Source organism: Mastomys coucha, unplaced genomic scaffold (genome assembly GCF_008632895.1).
Source record: "Mastomys coucha isolate ucsf_1 unplaced genomic scaffold, UCSF_Mcou_1 pScaffold22, whole genome shotgun sequence".
NCBI classification, from domain to species: Eukaryota; Metazoa; Chordata; class Mammalia; order Rodentia; family Muridae; genus Mastomys; species Mastomys coucha.
The window spans coordinates 116,125,000-116,126,066 of NW_022196905.1; the positions used below are offsets into that span (position 1 = coordinate 116,125,000).

General features: G+C 57.5%; 1 protein-coding gene across 1 annotated transcript in view; it reads left to right on the forward strand.

Moving 5' to 3' along the window:
- The first annotated feature begins 240 nt into the window (after positions 1-240).
- Positions 241-1,067, forward strand: part of Anapc7 (anaphase promoting complex subunit 7) — a 25,372-nt gene continuing 24,545 nt past the window's right edge. Inside the window, exon 1 of the mRNA XM_031337777.1 lies at positions 241-480. Coding sequence (XP_031193637.1) covers positions 380-480 — 101 coding nt within the window. The 5' untranslated portion in view covers positions 241-379. The remainder of the gene's footprint in view (positions 481-1,067) is intronic.

Here is a 1,067-nt window from a genome sequence, read left to right on the forward strand (position 1 = left end):
TAACTGTCAGCTTGCCGCCTCTGCTATGTTTCCGATGAACTCCTGTGCATCGCTACTAACCCCTAGGAGGCATCCATTCCTCTCAGGCTGTCTTTATCTCAGCAAAACTACTACTCAGCCTACCGGGGAGGCTTCGAGAGCAGCCAGCCTTCAGTTAAGGTTTACCCTTTAAAGTCGATGATGGAGAAAAAACCCGTTCGCTGCTTCTTTTTCACGCAGGCACGTCCGTAGCTACCTATACTTTCGGGGGCGGAGCCGCGCCTGGACCGGAAGGACCCCAGAGCCGCCGCCATTTTAGAACTTTCCCCTGAGTCTCGGCTCCGCTCCCGGGAGTTCTGTCCGCCTTTCTTGCTGGACCACCACGGTGTCACCGGGCAGGATGAGTGTGATAGACCACGTGCGGGACATGGCGGCCGCGGGGCTGCACTCCAACGTGCGGCTCCTCAGCAGCTTGCTGCTGACCATGAGTAATAACAACCCGTGAGTGGAGGCAGGGGAGTGGAGGTCTGGGAGCCCCCGGGGTTGAGAGGGTGGAGGATGGTGTGGTCCCACTGAGGCTGCGCGGGCGGCGAGGGCCTCCTCCGGCCCCGGTGGCTTCTGTGGACTGGCTCCTTCCTGAACTACGAAGTCCTGTGGGTCGCAGAGACCCAGTCCACCTAGGGTCAGACGTGAGGGTTCCGCGTAGTGGCGCCTTTTTTTTTTTTTTTCATGTATATCCCTGGCTATCCTGGAACTCACTCTGTAGACCAGGCTGGCCTCGAACTCAGAAATCTGCCTGCCTCTGCCTCCCAAGTGCTGGGATTAAAGGCGTGTGCCACCACTGCCCGGCTGTGTGTGCCCGGCCTTTTTTTTAAAGGACCCTGGCAGTCTTTTGTAAGGCCCGACGCAGACGTCGCGAGGTGGCTAACTTGGTTTGTTTACAAACAGGGTCTCCTATAGCTCAGACTAGCCTGCAACAGGCAGTGTAGTCGAGGAAGACCTTGAACTTCTTACTCTCCTGTATACACCTCCCAGAAGCTGGGGTCGCTGGTGTTTTGCCCCACCGTGCTCTGTGTGTGTGTGTGTGT